The sequence below is a fragment of the Panthera tigris genome, chromosome C1 (assembly GCF_018350195.1).
Source record: "Panthera tigris isolate Pti1 chromosome C1, P.tigris_Pti1_mat1.1, whole genome shotgun sequence".
NCBI classification, from domain to species: Eukaryota; Metazoa; Chordata; class Mammalia; order Carnivora; family Felidae; genus Panthera; species Panthera tigris.
Window position 1 is genome coordinate 168681478 of NC_056667.1, and position 18012 is coordinate 168699489.

Consider the following 18012-nt stretch of genomic DNA (forward strand, 5'->3'; position numbering starts at 1 on the left):
AATTTCTAACAGGAGAATGAGTATGACAGGCAGTATTTCCCAAACTTATTTTATGCTTCTGTTTGGAGTATCTCAGGGGAATGGTCTTCCTTGAGCTCAGGAGTTTAGGAGTTCAATTCATCAGATTTGTCAGTTTTAACAACAAACCAGATGGGTGACAGCACATATTCACAAAATGACTGCAGTATGGCCCTTGACTCACTAGTGCTAACCACTTGAAGCCACACATCCTCAACTCTCTGCTAGCTAATCAGAAGTTCTCCTTATGCCCCAAATTCTCCCAAACACTTCATGAACTTTTGTAATCTCCTGGCTTTGCTCAAGCTATACCACCTTATTAATATCCTTCTCTTCTTCCACTTTGCTGTCAAAATCATACAAACCTTCAATGTTTATCATCAAATGTTTCTCCCTCTCTGTCTCAGTACTTCATATGTGCTTCTCTTTGGGACAGTAGTTCTCAAACTTGGCCGTACATTCAAGGTATCTAAAGAATTATAAAAAACACTGATCCCTGGGTCTCACCCACTGATTTTGATATAATAAGTCTGAGATACAACCTGGGCATTGGGATTTTTTTTTAAATTCCCCAGTGATTGTAAGATACAGGCAACGCTGAAAACCACTGGCTTGGAGTTCATGGTAGTTTGTCTCTGTACTTTATAAACCTATGTAGATTCTAAAAAAGGGTTTAAGTTTTTTAAAGGAGAAATATAACCCCCTTCATTTTCATAGGTCTCCTGTACCCATAAACATTTTTTAATGAAAACTAGAAGTTCTAATTTGGCTTATATTTTCAATAATGATGCCAAAATTATCAAAACGTTGTCCAAACTACTCTGTTCCTCCATTCCTATTCAGGTAAATTGTATCATTAAGGAAAGTGGCTCCCATATCTAGCTATGAATCAACATAAATGGGAGAGCATGTGGAAACACATATATCAAAGCTTTCTAGTCCCAGACCTACTAAAGCAGAATATCTGAGTTAAGGTTTCAGAAGCTTGTTTTGTTTTTGTTTTGTAAGCTGCAATTCTAATGTCAATAACAAACAGATCCGTTTTGTGAATCACTGATTTAAAAGAGGAATTATGTAATTTGGCTTTTATGAAAGCATTTACTCATTATAGTGGTATTTGGAAGGGTTCAGTAATAGAAAATAATATCATGATTTTATAGTACAAAGAATAAATAATTTTTAAGAGACAATAATCGTAAGTTCCTAGAGAATATGCATTATGGATGAGAATATGCATTATGAATACCAAATATGGTCCAAATGCAAAAGGAAGCATTATTTTATTTTAGTATTTACAAGCCCTCCATTCCGGGTCATGGTTTTCGTGGAATTTAAATTGATTGCCCAAAATTATATAATTAATTATATTCAGTTTGTATTAAAATAACTAATTGTCTCAAGCCTGTTAGCATGACACTTGGTAAAAATTAATTCTCCAAAAGAAACTGAGAAAATATGGGCCATCATCATGGGCATAATAGCTCATGTTTTAAGCAATTAGTGAAACTTTCTTAATGTTTAACTTTTTAAAACTTTTTTTAACCAGGAATTTCAGGCACACTATAACTCTGATGTCAGGTGAAAAATATTTGACCCATCAACCACATGAGAGTCAACAGAACTTCACTGTTTTATTTTATATATATATATATATTTCCATCCTCAGATCACTTCAACAACATGAAATAAAAATTCAAATATATGCTGTCTTTTCAACTGTCTGAATGAAGATGGACTATGGATGGAATAAAGGAAAGAAGAGTCAGAAAAAACACAAGAATTTTCAGTGAGCATTAATTGCATTAATTGACTCAATTATATATGCTTCTTTTTACTAATATTCTCCCACACCAACTCTGGGTTTCGCCCTGTGACTTTTTGACTTTTACAATGGGACAGAACAACTGATTCAATTCAGACTCAATCAGAGCCTTGAAAAAATGTTTGTGAGTTTCTGTTTCCTCCATAGTTTCCTGTTGTTACTACGAAAAAAATATCCAGGCTAGTCTGCTAGAAAGATATGTGAGATACATGAAGGAAATTCAAGTCATGTAACCCAAGGTCCTCCTCGGTCAGCCAGTTCACAGCAAACCTATGATCTGGCTACAGATGCAGAAGAAAGCCCATTGAGATCACAGAACCACTCAGCTGATCTATAGACTCATGTCATTTTAAGCCCCTATGCTTTAGGAAGATTTATAAATAGCAATCACTGATACAAATGTCTTCAGCATTTGAAAGACTGTCCTGTGAAAGAGTTTGGATCTTTCTTGGTCCAGTTCTACTAAGAGAGAAAAAAAGTTTATATTGACCAAAAGACAGATTCCCATTTAAGAAAGTACTTTGTAACAAGTTATGGTTGTTCAAAGGTGGAACGGGCTACAGGCACTGAATTTGCTGATTCCGGAATAATTCAAGTTGGGGCTAACACGAACGCATTTTATTCATTCAACAAGTTTGTTTCTTCATTTTTTCCTTTAATGCTACAAAATTATATACAGATTCTATAATCTGTATATTATAGTGCATTGTAGAGTATATTGGTTTTCTCATTCTCAATTAGTATTACAAACAAGAAACAAGCTACCCATCCTTATAGCAATCTTCCTGGATATGGCTGCCAGAATTTTCAGCCAAGACTTACTGGCCATCATTCACCCTGAAAATGGAGCAATCCCCATTATGTAGACCTAACTAAACAAATTATTAATTCTATCATTCATTCATTTCAAGGGTCACCAGTTAGCAATCTGTAGCTGGATTTTGTTTAGACTCACTGTTTTTAAAAATGTGAAACTAAATGTTTTCATTTCCTATCTACCATAATTCCCAACACCTCCTATTTCATACATTCACAATACTGACTTAGTCTCTTTTTGAAGCCAAGTGCTTATTTGTCACACACATTCCACCAAAATTTATGGGAAATACAAAGATGAATTCAATATTAATTACAGCCTCAGAAATCTTACAGGTTTGTTTTTAGGAGGGTTGACCTCCTTACTCAAGTAATTATAATAGGGATGAAGCGATATGTGCACTAAAAGAAATCCAGATAAAATGACATGAGATCTCTGAGTTAGAAAAAATTAGGTGCAGCTGAACTGAGCAGCATATGCATAATTAGTGGCCACAGAAATTTGCAAGAGTCTCTTTTTTCTCTTTCATGTTGATCCACAAAAATATCATCACTGGAATAGCTATAACCATTTGGAATCTTCATTAGAGAAGATATCTAACAAACAGGTGGTCCCAGATTGTCACATTTCTCTACTTTCATCCAAATTTTGATTTAATTATATAACTTAAAAATGACTTTGACCTAGTAGGATTTTCCTTTCCTTCCTCAATTAGGACTCAAAAATTGCCACATTTGTACATTAAAGATACTGACATGCTGTTTTAAATTACTTGGTCTCCAAACAATTTGTTCCAAGCTCTTTGATCCTTGAAAATGTCAAATTAAATATTAATATTTTTAAAGCTGAAGTGGTGATTTTCATAATAAAAGCCCTTGACTTTCAATGCCTGTAAACAACAGGTTAATAAATATAGTATTTTAATACCTGTCTTAACAAACAACTCTCCTAAAAATAATATCCTATGATGCTAAAGGCTGGAGTGACTACAAATGGTTACCAACTTATCTCAGAATTAGTGTTTCTCCATAACAAAAAAATATGGCTTTAATGGAGCAGTTTGGGGATGTTATGAAGATGACAAATCTCAAAGTTTTATCATCTGCTTCTTCAAATGCACAGTGATTTGCTGCATTCACTTCCAGCATTTCTGGTTCAGGAAATGTTGGATTTTCCTCAAGCAGAGCTCATGGCCAAGTGACCTTAATCAAATACATAAATAAACGGAAGCTTTCCCATGAGAACTAACTATCACAATTATGTCATGTCCAGTCACAGAACTGAAGAGACTGGGTTTATAAATACTGCAGACCTCTTTAACTTATTCAATTTTGATAATCCTATAGGTCACCTTAATCTTATTACTATGATTTTTCATTGCTTTTAACCTAAACACTATATGTAATAGACTGATTATTCCAAATATAAAATTTTCCAAAACATTAAATTATCTAGTATATCATTTAACCTAGATAACCTTTATTTTCTTATTTCAAGCATTACAAATCTTTGAAAAGCTATTTCTAAATCATGAACACAATGTCTAAGATAAACACAACTATCACCAAACTTCCCTAGGTTAGCAAACAAAATTTGTGTAGTTCCTGAGAGAGAGAAACTTTGTTGTGTTTTAATCTATTCTCTGTTCCTGGATCCATACCCAAATTATAAATTGTGGATTTACTACTTCTTTAAGGAATTGCTCTGAAGATTATATACCTGTAAACTTTATTAAAAATACACTAGGGGCACCTGGATGGCTCAGTTGGTTAAGTGTCCAACTTTGGTTCAGGTTGTGATCTCACAGTTAGTGGGTTCAAGCCTCCCGTTGGGCTCTGTGCTGACAGCTCTGAGCCTTGAGCCTGCTTTGGATTCTGTGTCTTCCTCTCTCTCTCTGCCCCTCCCCTGCTTGCACTCTGTTTCTCTCTCTCTCTCAAAAATAAACATTAAGATAAATAAATAAATAAATAAATAAATAAATAAATTACACTAAAATTTTAATAAACAGCAGCTCTTAATATTAACATTAATAGCTACTGCTATTGCCATGCTGCTGTTGCTGGTGATGGTAAGTTTATTGGAGGTAGCTTAAATTTGTGTTGATTATGGAGGAAGTAATACCAGCAGGAGTAAATTACTTATTGTCTGACTTTAAAATGTATACAAATTATGGTTTATCTACTGGTGATGACCACTTAAAAATTAGAGCTATTGTTGTCACAACCGAAAAAAAAGAAAAGGCAGAGTTATGTCTGATAACTTGCATGATAAACATTACCGTATGTCTTACACTCATATTTGTTTGTTGTTTTGCTTTATCTTTGTAGTCAGTCCATTTTAAAGATCAACTTGTTTCTGTTCCTTGCCTTATAAGTCATGCAATGACCTTTAACCAGCAGCAATAACATCCTGATGTAAACAATAAAAAACTAATTTTTAATAAACATGTCTATTATAAAATATAACTGTTCTTCTATTAACTAATGTTGTGCCTGATAGTGTCATAAATGGTAAATTCACTTCACTATGTCTATTTTCCAAAACTATTTTTCCTTTCATAGCAAGGGGAGAATAACTTAAACATAATTATTTTTTTCTATCAATTAACTGTCACATAAAAATCATCACTTATTTAAAAGAAAAGCCATTAAACTAAATTTCCAACATGTAACTATGTAACCATTGAGGGTAAATTCATCTTTTTCTCTTTTTTTAATAAACAAATTCATAATCTCCTTTATTTTAGAGCCAAAAAATGTTAAAACATTTTCATAAATACAGAATTTTATTATATTTTGGATTTTATTTACATAGAACTTCTTCCTTTGAGGAAATTCATTCCATAAAAAAGGTATTTAACATATTATACTACTTCATCAGCTCGTACTTAGTTTTTTTTTCAACGTTTTTTTTTTTATTTATTTTTGGGACAGAGAGAGACAGAGCATGAACGGGGGAGGGGCAGAGAGAGAGGGAGACACAGAATCGGAAACAGGCTCCAGGCTCCGAGCCGTCAGCCCAGAGCCTGACGCGGGGCTCGAACTCACGGACCGCGAGACCGTGACCTGGCCGAAGTCGGACGCTCAACCGACTGCGCCACCCAGGCGCCCCAGCTCGTACTTAGTTTTATTCTATGTAATTATTTTTCACTCTGATGACTTGTACTAAATATATTCCTGTCTAAAGTATGTGTTTCCGGTGAGAGGAAGGTGTTAAAAAGAGGATTAAATTACAGAATATTATAAATACTTAAATATGAATGAGAAAAAATCCCAATGTCCAACAATGTATGACAATTAGTTTAAATTTTAGAGTGCTTTGATATTTTATATCTGTTCAGCTTTTTTGTTGTTCCCAAAACACCGAGGGGAATGGGTTCACAATGTCTGAATAACTTAATACTATCCAAACATTTTACCTAGAAAACTACCGTAAATCTGCAGTCAGTCAGGTATTCTGCGATGTCAACATGTAAAAATCTGAAATGCAGTGTATCCCTTGCGTATTAGCAACTTCTGGTTTTGCGGTAACACTGATGTTCATGCACTGAACTTAAACGTGGAAATAGAGGTGCTTCGGTGGCTCAGTTGGTTAAGCATCTGACTCTTGATTTCGGCTCAGGTCATGATCTCAGGGGGTGAGATGGAGCCTGGCCTCTGGCTCCATGCTGGGTGTGGAGCCTGTTTGAGATCCTCTCTCCCTCTCTTCTGCCCCTCCCCGACTCATGTGCACACTCGCACACATTCTTTCTCAAAAAAAAAGTGGAAACATAAAAATGATTACACTCCAAAAGGGGTAGCATTTTAAATATGTAACAGATATTTTATGCTGTTCCTCTATAAAGCATAGATCACAACCTTGAAATTAGAAATCAGATATACCAATAGGTACTAACCATCCCCATTAGGTCCACAAAGAACATTAGGATCTGTCTTTCTTTTCCTGGGCTTTCTTATTTCATCTTTCTGCTTTCTCCATCTCTATGTGAAGAGAATATGCCTGCCAAAAGCACACTCAGAATTCCTCTGCTAACAGATACTTGTAAAAATAAGAATTTTGAAAAGGCATAAAGAGAAGAAACAGCATGTTCTAAATGCTGTGAAGATCTCAACACAATTTTCATTAGTCTCAGGCCCTGGCAGAAATCTGACTTGCACTTTAATGTCTCAGATACTGGATGCATAGACCAGTTCTCAAATCTAGGGCTGATGAACAATTATTTGCATATTTTGTTTGTGGCATTTTGGTGCTACTTCTAATGGAAAGTCACCACAAAAATAGCATCCATTTTGAACACTGAAGCGGTTCAATAGGTTGTTAGTTTCAAAGAATACTAAATAAGGCTTAACATGTAAGAAAAGTTTCAATTCAATTTATTTGTTTAATTCATTTTTTGCCTACCTACTTTAAGAAAAAATTTGAAGCAATAAATGGAAAACAATACACATATAATAGAATTTGATAAAATAAAATATCAAATCGAGTAGGAGATGATAATAACAAAAACCCAGACTTAGACTTCATGGCAATGGATTCATATAAGAAATGTTCTCACTGATGCAATTTTATTAGGAGAAACAGATTTTTCTTGATATAAACGTTAAATGTTTATTTATCCCATGAGAATATAGAAAGTTCACTAAGCAATACAAATATGCAATAAGATGGAAGAATCTTCAGCAACTGTTTTGCTGGAGTTATATAAAGGTAATTGATTTGAAATATATTAGAAATTGATTAATCTATTTATATAAAGAAATAAATTATTATTACCAGAGATAAAACTCAGTGGTAACACAGAAAAAGAGGTTTTTTAAAGTCTAATACAATGTTTCTTTCTCTGTGGGATGCCTTTAATGTCAAGTGTTTATTCACATCTTGGATTTTAAGGTTCTGTATAATTTTATTTGCTAAGTACTGAGGAACAAACTTTGTGATGCATATTTAAAAGACATTAATATACATTCTGTGATAGTATTTCCTTCCAGGAAAATTATAAAATCTAAAGAATTTCTCTTGAGTAAAGGAAGAATCATTACTTTTCTGTACAGTTTCTGAGCTACAGGAACGTCTACAGGCAGAACCACAAAGTGTGTTTGAGATGCACCATTTATATATCCTCAGGGCTGAGTGGTCAGTCTCACTGATCCCAAGTTCCACATGATATGCATAAAAGATATCCCATAAACCCACCTTGGCCATAAAATAAACTTTTCCTTTGTTCCTTGCCTCACAGACCTGGTGTGAAAATATATATCTAAAATTTCCACAAAAGACTTTTAAAACATAGATTTGCTTACTTAACTAGGTGAGACGATTCAGCGGAATCACTGTTGCAGGAGACACATTCTTAGAGGCAAAATCTAAATAATATGTAAGATTTCTCCCAGCCTCCCCAGTAACATATCCAGCCATGGAATTTCAACATCTATCATCTGCTCTGACACCTCTCAACTAACTTTTTACATTTGGATGACTTTTCCTGTCTGAAATTTAGGGAGATTATGTTAATTAAAAATTCATGTTCATGCAGTCTCAAAAATTAAATTAAAAAATAAAATATTGCTATTCTCTATCAATTCAGTAAGGTGTCAGAATTAGTCATCATTGAAAGCTGTCTTATTATAATTTTTCAGGACATTGTCACCTCCTTTTTGGCACCCATCATCTGCCTGTGCCATAGTTACCTAGGTGTATACTAGATGACATGTCATATGAAGGCAGTTACAATTTGTGTTTCGTTATCATGTCTGACCTTCCCAGTGCAGTCAGCCAAACCTAGACACTTATAATCAATCAGAGAAGGTCAGGTGAATTGAATTAAGGCTGTGGATTCTGGGGTGCCTGGGTGGCTTAGTGGGTTAAGCATCTGACTTCAGCTCAGATCATGATCTCACAGTTCCTGGGTTTAAGCCCACACTGTTAGTGTGGAGCCTACTTGGGATTCTCTCTCTCCCCCTCTTTCTCTGCCTCTCCCCCACTCGCACTGTCTCTCTTTCTCAAAACAAACAAGCAAACAAAAAAGCTGTGGGTTCAATTGCAGAAGAAAGTAGTCTGTATATAAAATTTTGAATGGTGTCAATATGTCAGATATTTCTCCAAAAAATCCCAGACTGATCTCCCTTAATAACTAAAATTCTAAATGAAGTGTTTATAAAGTCAAGACATTATTTTCACAAAATTTGTTAAACTTATAACTAACACATATAAAAGAGTCTAGCACATATAAAAGGTAAGCACTAATTTGCTTACCAAGTGGATTGAGAACCAGTATGCAAATTCCTTAGGAAGTAGGGTACAAAGAAGTACACATTGAGAAGGAAAGGTCTAGTACATGGATCTGACCAAAAAAGCAGACTTGAGAAAGATGTCTCAATGTGAGAGGTGGACAGTTCAGTAATAGCCCAAGGAGACAAGGGACCTGAGAAACGAGGCCAACAAGGAAAATGAAGTGGGGCATGGGATAAGGACATCAAATGCCAAAAACAATCTTAAACCACTTCCTAACTTGCTCAAAAGTACAACTCGCTATCAGAAAGCCAATGCTGTGTTTTGCTGAAGAATATCCCACAAATTTCTCTGGGGAATTATATCTAGTCATTTGAATACTTTATTAAGGTACTCTCCACCTCCCGTTTCCCTCATGACAATCATATCCTGAGAAAAGCAAAGCCAGCTGTCAGTATGCCAATTGACCAATCAATTCCGGCCCGACATCTGGCCTTACCCTGTTTTCAGTCAGCAACCATTTCTGCACATATTGAAACAGTTGACTGAGTGAAAGGAGGTCCTCTCTGGCAGCTATGTTTTCTCTTCTAAGTCACCAGGATCATGAAGCAATCATTTGAATTTAGCAAATTGTATTCTAATTATTCGGGTAAAGAATTTCAACATCTTTATATGAAAAAGAACAGAAGCACAGATGAGTTGCCATTCTCCTGTGAGTGGCACCTAAGCACAGAATTCAGCACGAGGGGGTACGGGTTCGCCATAACCAGTGGTGAAGTACCACCTGCTTCAATCGCAACAGCTTCCTGATGGGGTAACATAATAAAGATACTGGCTAAGTGGATTTGACTTTATCCAACATAATCTTGCTTTCCTGAATTTCTGCAGGTGCCTTCTTTTAATGGTGCCTCAGTGGAGTTGAGTTTGGAATTATCCATACTACTGTCAGATCTTTTGAAGTCACACATGCACTTGGGAGAAAATAGATATTAATTACATAACACTGAGAGATTTTTTTTTCAGAAAATATGGCAGGTGGATTCAAATTCTGAGGGTCAGTTTGGATTTTTGGTGACTTATTGCCATCAGTGCATACAATGTACAAATGTATATTTGTGTAGACATAGATTATATTAAATCCACACATACATATTTAAATATCATTTATCTTCAAGAGAAGGCTGTAAAAGAGATTTGAGCTAGCATTTTTTAAGCTTTACAAAAGTATACTGTTGCTACTAATAATACTATAATAATGCTTTAATAAATGCATAAAATATGTGCCTTAAGGCCCACTCTTACGCATTATGTGACAATCACAGAATGCCAGGAATTCCATCCATAAACTTCTATTATCCTGTAATTAATTCTAGATCAACAACCGGTGACTGTAACTTGACTTTAACATTTAGTTTTACTAACATGTAGTATCTCTGCTCTGGTTAGGATATTATTTTGGAGGAAGTACAACATTGATAAATAATTAACTTCTTTTTTAAAATATTCTGTCTGAAGAGGCAGAAACTGTGTTGAATTTCTATCTTCTTTAATTTTTTTAAATTCCTAATTCTGAATTCTAAAGTACATAATAAATAACTAAAGAATCAAGGGTTAAGAAGTCAGTGAAGAAATTGCTGCTCTCTAGAGAGTGAGTCTCCCCCCAAAATAAAACCTTAGCTCAATCTGTTACACTGTATCTACATATTTTCTGGCCACAAATTTCACCACAGTATAAAATTTTTCCTGTTGCCCTATTGTTTCCTAAATTGCAGAAAGACACTCCTGAACTAGGTATAAAATGTACACTTTAGTATAGTAGCCATCAAGTTCAAATTTGTCTTCCCACATTACTGCAAAAAGGTATAGCATTTGCTGCACTAAAACACTATCTCTGAGTGCAATTAGTTGAAATAACCAAGCACAGTATTTCCAACTTAGAGGGCTGTGCAACCATTAGAAATAGCAAGGGATTGCATAATGTTGTAGAAGTTTTTCCAGTGCTATGTCATTCATGTGCTTGAATAGCTAGTATGTTTTTTAAATAAATTTTGAGTTGATAACAGTTTGTGCATAGAGTTTCAGAAAATAGAAAATAAAAGAACTCCTTGGGTATGCATGAAGTTAAACGTTAGACACACTGTACTGCTTCGCTGTAACTTAGTGCCAGAATTCCCAAGTTAAGGATGAAGAAGAGAAATTATTTTTCCTGACAACCCTGGAGCCAACTGGGGTGTAGCATTACTTACCTAAAGATGGGTCTTTGGAGATGTTTCTTCCTGATTGTGACATGGTCATCCATTTAAAGGTAAAAGTTTAACTTCTTCCTGGAAACCACTCCAGAAATCCAGGGAGGCAATGTAGAAGTCTATTGTGCTGCAAGGAGCCCAGAAGGAAAAAGTAGTTTCCTCTTTCTCTTTTTGGGTGCTGGGAGAAAACTTCCCTGCTCTCTGCCAGCTGAGCAGTGTGTCCATAGAGGCCACATAAGACAGGCACGTTGGGGCACTCCCCCACAGAGCAGGGTGTGCAAAAACCACCGACAGTCACGTTGATACAGGCAGGAGAAGCACACAGGACCCTCGGGAACAGAAGGAAACAAACAGACAACTTCCTACTCTAGTGGCACCCAGGTAGGAGCGCCCTGAGTTAGTGCAGCCAGGAGAGCAGTCCTTCCACATGCTGGTCAAGCTCTGGAAAGCTAAGTCCCTCCCTGTCTTTAAAACTGCCTGACCTGAGGCTCAACTTTTTTCTTCAAAATAAAAGTTGTACAGCTGGTTCAGCAGTCCCATGTGAGTACCCTCTGGAAGTTTGTTCTGTTAAAATAAGAACTGTATACAAATTAATGAAGGAAGATGGGCTCAGACTGTGTGACTGGCTCTGCTTCAAACAATTATAATTATTTTACAATATTGCTTTTCACACTTTGAAGTGTGGAGACCGCTCGTGATTTTTGGCACTCATAGCCCAATAACCTACACTTGGCTGAAGTCAAAGTTACAATTTCAACTGATAGAAGCCCATGTGAAGCTGGCCAGAGCTACGAGAGTTAGAAAAACAAAAATTGCTCAATTCTATCAGTGACAATGTGCCCAGATGTCTGTACCCAGAGTAGCTTTCCAACTAAGTGGGGACACTGAAAAAAACATATGAAAACACATGCACACAAATACACACACACTTTTTTAAGGCCCCTAAACTTCCTGGGAACCTAAGGTGGTTTTTGTTTTGTTTTGTTTTGACTATGTGATCAAATTTGAATTTTAAAAATAAAAAGAAAGAAATGTAGGTATTAGAAGTTGTAAACGGCCGAAAATAAATGACATTAAAAATTGTTTTACTTGGAAGCCTTAGACTCACACTGCAGGAACTCCTGTTCTAGTCACAGATAAGATGAACCCTCACATTTTAATATAGTGTATTTTGGAGGCATTTCTATATCTGAATTACTAACAAAATTCCTACTCAATCAATAGTGTCATGAGATTCCAGGCCAGAAGTTTGGTATGTAATAAAATAAACCATGATTAAAATGTTTTTAAAAAGCACATGTAATAAAAGGCAGGGGAAACTGAGAAACACTCGTGCCTCTAGTTGAATCATCAAATAAGGGTCAAATGACATAAAGGAGTTTATGACCTATATGGTCTCAATCTGAAGTTCTTAGCACTTTCTAAATACCTTCAGCGGGAGCAATAGGTATTTTTTTGTTTCGTTTTGTTTTTGTTCTCTCAAAGGAAAGACAAAGAAGAAGAGAGTTACAAAGAAAGAAATCACTGATTACATGGAGCACAGTTCTAACACATACTTTTTTTTTTTTTCATCTTTCTGATGATGTCAATCTGAGACAGAATTGAGCTAAAAATAATAAATGGGTTCTGGTCCTAGTTCTATCATGAAAATGTGAGCCATTGTTGGAAAAATTCTTGACCTATCTGAGCCCAAGTTTTTGTACTTATGAAGTTGCAATATTAATTGAATTCTATGTTCCTTTCCAGCTTTAATGGTGGTATCATGCTATCTATAAATATGATTAGTTTGCTTCTTGCGAAGGATCTAGCAAAGAAGTTATGATGCCTAGTACTCCAAAAATACATGCTTATATGTAAAGTTATAAGTAAAGAAGTCCTAAATAAAAAGATAATTTTATATTGTATGTATCTCTGTAGATATTACATATTTACTTAAAGACATCTAAATCAATGTTCCCTTCACCATCAATAAGCATCCAATCATAAATTCACATGTGTGTGATACTGCAGTTAAATCTGGAGACCATCTATATGCAAACTGATATGCAGACCTTTGGAATAAATGCATTATTATAACCATGTGTCTTGGCTTTCTTTGTATAGGAAGGCACATAAGAAATAACATGCTATGCAGGTCTTTTGGAAGGATTTTTGTATTTATGGGTGGCAGACAATTTCTGTACTCATGGTTTATTTATAATACTATTAATTTAGCATAAATACTCCTGAGGGCCAACCCAAGAGAATAGTAAGCTCATCAACTTTTAAAATTAATTTTCATTTTGTCTACTTTTGAATTAGAAAGGTGAAATGATTTTTTCATTTACATGATGAAGGAACTCACCACAAATACTAGGAAACAGCCAGCCAAGGGACAGCTCAAAGGACAAGCCAAGTATGAAATCTAACTTGAGGCTCAAAGGTTTAATTATCAACTGCAGAATCTGACTGTTGTTAAATTAATTATAGGAAAATAATATTTTTGCTCCAGATTAAGTTTATATTCTTTTTGCTCTTTAGCTATTAAGGTAGAAAGCTCAGCTTCCCATTTATATCAAGTGCCATTATTTAAACCCAATATAAAAACCTAAAGAGCCATGAGAAAATATTGGTAAGTTAAATATTCACTGGACACAAAGAAAAATATGTATTTCTTAAATATTTTTGTAAACTTTCTATCAAAGAGCATTTAAATTTAACACTGGGGGAAAAGTTTGCTTTATTAACTTATTCAACTCTAATGTAGTATTCAATAAGATAAAAGGACTCCACTGTTGTTGCTCAAATTACAAATTATATTCCTTAAATGAACACAATTATACTGTTATATTTAAATAATAAAACACTAAAATTTATTATATCAATAACCAGGTCAACTCTCCTATAAAATAAACCAAATACAACTTATTATGAATATTTTTTCCCTGGGGTAAGGATCAGAAATGTTGTTTATATTTTTCCTGTTATGGTAAAATCTCTTTCAGTGTGACCTTGCCTAACACTTTCACCCACATCTCCTGCTCTCACATGTGCTCACTCTGTCTCTCTCACACACACAATTTCCCCCACTCAGCACTGTTACAGACTGTCATAACAGGTGTTTAATAAATATTCCTTAAGTTAATTTGTTAAAATGTTCTGCTGAAACACACCAATGTATCCAACATAAGCCATGGTGTGTGACAAAAAACAGATTAGCTCCATGACTTTCCCAAACAAGTGAATATGAAATGTGTCATGGTATTTTGTGTTAAGCATCTTGGAAAATAAGTAAGATTTACTTTCCCTTATTTTTTTAATGTTTATTTATTTATTTATTTTTTGAGAGACAGAGCATGCGAGCAGGGGAGGGGCAGAGAGAGAGGCAGAGAAAAAGAATCCCAAGCAGGCTCTGCACTGTCAGCACAGTTTTCTTTTTTTTCATTGTAATTGTCTGTTCTATAGTAATAGCCTATTCTATAGCTCTGTTTGTTATATGTAAGGGCCAAAAAGCATGCAATGATAGAAAAATTATGTAATACTAATGGCAGCCCAAGAACTGGAATATGAATGTATCTACAGGTTATCACTTTACCATATAAGTCTAATCAAATATCAACCTGAAACAAAGTGTACTTTTTTCTTACAGAGTTTCGTTAAATGCAATGTTGTAAGTTATATAGTTAAGTGAGTTTTAAATTAAGTGGAGAAGTGAGAAAGAAATGCAAGACAGAAAGGATCAAATAGCATTTTAGATTTTATCACTATATACAAGTAATATCACTTAAATAAAAAAAAAAAGATTCTTTCACTCTTGCCTCTCTGCTTTCCCTCCAGGTGAGCGCTAGCCCTGTGTGTGATCGAATGTCTCCTATACCTAATCTTTAGTTGAGTAGTTCTCAGTCCTATTCATTTTTGACACATCATACATGAAAGATGATATGTGAATATGACACTCTATCAGAAAAGTACTTAAATTTTGATGAAAACAAAAAAAGGAAAATGCAGGCACTGCCATAATTTTCCTTCGACATATAAATATGGAATCAGTAAAGTGAAACACCACTTGGTCAACTGTACCATGAGATAATAGAAGGGAAACTATTCTCAATGTGCCAATCATAACTCTACCCCTTTAGAACTGGGCAAAAAAACTTTTGTGTGTAAGTGCACAAGACTGGTATCATTTAGAGATAACCCTAAGGAAAAAAGATATCCTTTTAAGGTAAGTCATTTGCAACCTTCAGCATTTTACTCATATTTTATAATAAATTTCCTGCTACAAGTTTTTACAACTGATTACAAAGCTTGTTCATAGGTGGTAGAGTTGGAATTTGAACTCAGATGTCTCCTTCTTGAGCCCAAGCTTACCCCTGCTGAGTAGGCTGTCACTTGGTGGGGACTCTGCCACTCAGGTTGCTTGGGTTTTTTTCTGGGCTATTTTTCATATTCTTTCTGGGCTATATTTCATATTCTATTGAGAAAGAGGAGGAGGAACCGGCCACTCTAATGAGTGTCTATTCTCCTAATCCTCTACCCTACTGAAATATCACCACATTGCCCAGGTGTTCCCAATACTTGCAAAAGCAAGCCCTAGAGAGGGCTCAATGAATATGTTCTCCTAAAATTCAAATGGAAGCACTGTTCTATTACAAAGAGCCCTGGACTAATGTCAAGGAACATATATTTTCACCCCAGGTCTAGCAGTGATTTTTCTCAACTCCCTGTATATCTGTTTCCTTAGCCATCAAACTATGAAGTTGGGCCTTATGATTTCAAAGATCCTTTCCAGCTCTAAATCTTTGTGACTCTATGACTGACCCTGTGATAACATGTCGAGTTATTTAAACTTGGTGTCCAAACAAGAATAAGCTCTATAGTGACTTTTAGCTTTTCTTACCCCTAATGAGACAATGCATATCACCAGAATACTTTTTCATCCCCATAGTTATAGGTTTAAAAATATAACACACTACTGGGGCACCTGGGTGCCTCACTAGGTTAAGCGTCAGACTTTGGCTCAGGTCATGATCTCGCGGTCCCTGAGTTCGAGCTCTGTGTCAGCTGACAGCTGACAGCTTGAAGCCTGAAGTCTACTTAGGATTCTGTGTCTCCCTCTCTCTGTCCCTCCCCTGCTTGCATTCTGTTTCTCTCTCTCTCTCAAAAATAAATAAACATTAAAAACAATTTTAAGCACTTTAAAAAATATAACACACTACTATTCAAATGTGAAAATAAATTGTAGTGTCTCTAGTTGTTCTAATTAAGCTGTTTCCTTTTTTTCTACAGCTTCACTTTGGAACCACTGTCACTGGAATGTAAAGTACAGGAAGAAAGGGATTCGTGTCTGTTGTAGTCCTTGTGCAGGAAATATAAGAGACATTCAGTGGTTATTTGTTGAATGAATGGAACATGAACCAAGTGCCTATTAATGCTATCTCATCATCCTCTTGTACATTCTTTTTCTAAAAACCCAGTAATATCTGCTAAACGTTCAGTCTTTCATATTTTCTCCAACCCACTGTTTTCCTTCAAGGAGGCCTTATAGGGAGGTGTGTTTCTATGACTGTAGCATCAGAAAAAGGTGGCCTCAAACGCAAACCTGCAATCCCCTGTTCCCCTTTGTTTTCTGTGGTTTCCATGACAATGTCCCTTGTCTGTCTGGTCACTTGGTTCTCTGAAAATATCTACTGTTGGAATCTATGGCTATTTTTTTCGGGTGGTGCAATCTGGGAACTATGGTCTTCCCCTTCTGACTGAACCCAATCTCAGCCTTCACTGGTGGTGCAGGATCCTCAAGTGTCAATTACATCCTTCAGCTGGATCTCTGTGGAGGTTGTTAACCTTTTGTTTCCTGTGTGGGATTCCCTGACTCCTCACTATGGGCATCGCAGGCTCATGGCAGATAAACTGCTCCTATGTCAGCAGGACTTCTTGAGCCCTCCATCCCAGAACAGGCACTAAGGAAGGCTTGGGATTGGACACACCATACCACCACTTTTATTCTGTTGTAGCTAAACACACAAAGTCACTGGGAAAATTCTCCGCTATAAGCTTTCACTCAGCTTTCATGGTCCCCACTCTGGGATTTCAGCTCAGAAGTAAGAGATCAAAATATTTTGTCTGATCATTTGCTTAAAACACCTTCTATCCAGGTCCCTTTTTCTACATTTCACCAGGGCAGAAGATACATGCTTTCCCTATCTCAAGTGGCAGAAGATCTCTTATCTCCTAGGTGTCCTCTGTCCACAGTTTATAATAAACTCAATATTCAAATCTACAATACTGAATCATGTATGTTAGGTAGAGCTACCAGAACTTGGAAAACCCTCTTGGTGTGAACAAAGCCTGGCTTTCAGGACTATTATCTTATGGTGGCTCAAAAGTTCCATTTAGGTACAGTCATACTTTAATTGTGCTTCCCTTTTTTGAGCTTTGTAAGTATCGCATTTTTTTGTAATTGAAGGTTTGTGGCAAATTAAGCAAGTCTATTAGCACCATTTTTCCAATAGCATTTGCTCATTTCACGTCTCTGTGTCACATTTTTGTAATTCTCACAAATATTTCAAACTTTTTCATTATTATTATATCTGTTATGGTGATCTGTAATCTTCAATGTTACTATTGTAACTGTTTGGGGGCACCACAAGCCATGCCCATTTGAGATGGCAAGCTTAATCAATAAATGCTGTGTGTGTTCTGACTGCTCCACTGACTGGCCATTCCCCTTACTCTGTCCTTCTCCTTGGGCCTCCTTATTCACAGAGAACTAGAATTAGAAGTGGAGCCTGAAGATGTGACTGAATTGCTGCAATTTCATGATCAAACTGGAATGGATGAGGAGTTGCTTCTTATGGATGAGCAAAGAAAGCAGTTTCTTGAGAAAGAATCTACTCCCGGTG

At 35.8% G+C, this 18012-nt stretch overlaps 1 protein-coding gene across 11 annotated transcripts in view; it reads right to left on the reverse strand.

Annotated features, from left to right (window-relative positions):
• The window catches only part of PDE1A (phosphodiesterase 1A), a 326620-nt gene that overhangs the window by 228428 nt on the left and 80180 nt on the right, over positions 1–18012 (reverse strand). For 3 of the 11 annotated variants that reach the window (XM_007083879.3, XM_007083878.3, XM_042994858.1), the window contains exon 1: positions 11132–11556. The exons of the other annotated variants lie outside the window; for them this stretch is intronic. In XM_007083879.3, the coding sequence (XP_007083941.1) occupies positions 11132–11184 (53 nt within the window). In that variant the 5' untranslated portion in view covers positions 11185–11556. Of the gene's footprint in view, positions 1–11131; positions 11557–18012 lie in introns of those variants that run through there. 11 annotated transcript variants of the gene reach the window in all.